The sequence below is a fragment of the Sphaeroforma arctica genome, assembly GCF_001186125.1.
Source record: "Sphaeroforma arctica JP610 unplaced genomic scaffold supercont1.680, whole genome shotgun sequence".
Taxonomy (NCBI): Eukaryota; class Ichthyosporea; order Ichthyophonida; genus Sphaeroforma; species Sphaeroforma arctica.
In genome coordinates, this window is record NW_014039878.1 from 1 (window position 1) to 2,390 (window position 2,390).

At 43.8% G+C, this 2,390-nt stretch overlaps 1 protein-coding gene across 1 annotated transcript; it reads right to left on the reverse strand.

Annotated features, from left to right (window-relative positions):
- Positions 1–83: 83 nt before the first annotated feature.
- Positions 84–1,581, reverse strand: SARC_08008 (hypothetical protein; the record flags this gene model as incomplete). The annotated part of the gene is made up of 3 exons (XM_014298025.1): positions 84–281; positions 1,261–1,380; positions 1,573–1,581. The coding sequence occupies 3 exons, from the start codon at positions 1,579–1,581 to the stop codon at positions 84–86; spliced, it is 327 nt and encodes a 108-aa protein (XP_014153500.1).
- Positions 1,582–2,390: the final 809 nt, after the last annotated feature.

Consider the following 2,390-nt stretch of genomic DNA (forward strand, 5'->3'; position numbering starts at 1 on the left):
ACATGTATATTACACCTACACTTCATTTCGTATTATAACCCCTCGCACGCAAATCATATGCATTTCCACTTCCACGTCACGTGTCACACGCGCGTATTGTCTAACCTGTCACTGCACTTGATGCCCTTGCGGAGTTTCTTGACCGAAGATCCGAAGATCATGCGCACACGGTATGTCTTGATAAACAACGATCCGAAGGTCAGGATGAACCCAAAGTGCCACATAGTCACACCAATCATGCACACCGCCACGCTGTCAACCTCCAGATACGCTATTAGCGGCTGCGGGGATAAATGCATACGAAGGTGAGAACAAGGCGATGCAGTGGTTGTTAAGACAAAAGACTCGGTTGTTAAGGCAATGGACTGGTTGATAAGGTAATACACTGGTTGTCAAGACGATGTACTGGTTGCTCTGTCGATGGACTGGTTGTTCAGGCGACAGACTGGTGTTATGGCAATGTACAGGTTGTTAATGCAATATACGGCTCGTTAAGGCGATTGTCTGGTTGCTAAGGCAATGAACTGGTCGTTAAGGCGATATGCTGGTTGTTAAAGCGATGGACTAGTTGTTAAGGCGATGGACTGGTTGTTAAGGCGATTGAGTAGTTGTTAAGGCTATAGAAGGCAATAAACTTAAATAGTATATATAAGTGTGATGTGTAAGGGTGAAGATACAAAAAAAGTGCGGCATTTTGAACAGGGGCAAGTGTGCACAGCGTGTGTGTGGGCGTGTGTGGTCAGGAGAGCTGAGAGAGAAACGCAACAGAAATGCTAAATGCAAGGCAGAAACAGATTGTGCGTAGGCATCGCAATGAGTGCATTTGTAAACGAAGGCCAAGCAGACAATAAAAGATTCACCGAAATCGCGGTCATGGGTGGATGTAGCACACAAGCTCACGTATCAAAGCAGCACCCAAGGGACAGGTAGGTATATACGACCTAACCACACTTACCACAGGTAGGTATATACAACATAACTACATTTACCACGGGTAGGTATATACGACACAACTACACGTACCACTGGTAGGCAATTTACGACATAACCACACTTACCACGGATAGGTATATACGACATAACCACACTTGCCACAGGTAGGTATATACAACATAACTACACTTACCACAGGTAGTTATTTACGACATAACTATTCATACCAGAGATAGGTATATACGACATAACTACTGACCACAGGTAGATACATACGACATAACTGCACTTACCAGAGGTAAGTATATACGACATAACTACACTTACCGCAGGTAATGCGATCAAAGCACCAACCAGCATGATGCCTATGAATAGTGGACTGGCTCGCCTGAGACGCGGAGTGTTGCGCAGCACAACCACAGCGATCAGCCCACTCACCACCAACAGCTGCGCCCAGGGGCATAGGGTATAGGGTTTGAGAGTTAGGGCTCAAGGATTGGGGTTTGGTTTGTGTGGGTCTTGATTGCACGGTGTTATTAGAGAGGAAAAAGTCAGCGAGAACGACACAATAGAACAGACCAATAAAGCACACACGCATAAAACACAAACGCTCCTGCAATGCCGAACACATACACACACCTCACTCATCACGAAAGTATCACTGATAAGCTTGCTTACGAATACATAGGATTGAATATCTGCAGTGTTGGGGTGGACTAGGCGTCAGACTGGAGGTTCCTTCAATACACAAATGATTCTGTTGTAGATAATGAGTTCTTGGCAGTACTAATTGCGATTAGTTTCTTGTACCTCCAGACATACCCAATGATAAGTTTAAACACTTTTGCAACTAGTATCTTATACTGACAAACATAACCTTACCCAGTTTAAACACTAATTACATTTAGTTCCTTTTACCTACAGGCATACCCCACAATCAGCTTATTTGGACGGTACTGGTGTACGATCAGACAATGAAAGTGTAATTGTACGATTAAATAATTAAAGTGTACTTGTACGGCCTCAACGACTCTCTGGGAAACATGCAGGAAGTGTCCATGCATACGGCACGAGGAGGGTCCAATTATGTGACACGGCACGCCAAGTATTCGTGTCCAATTATATGACAAAAGTGCCATGATGTTTATAGGCACTTTGGCCGCATACTCACCTCACTCAAGCCCACAAGCAACCAGCACACTATGATGATCCCTGTGCCCAGTTCTCCCGTTGCTGTGTTGACGAAACAATTAGTTAGTTCAAAATAGAGAATTGCCACGGACGTACATGCATACATACCAAAATGATGAGATGCATACATAAGATTGTAGTGTGTACTACATCCACAAATACCAAAAAAATTAGATTTCTCACGCGTATCTGTATTTAAAATCAGCGTATGTGCATGCAACGATACACAGTGCGAGAAAATTCTTTTTACACGAATACAAAACCTC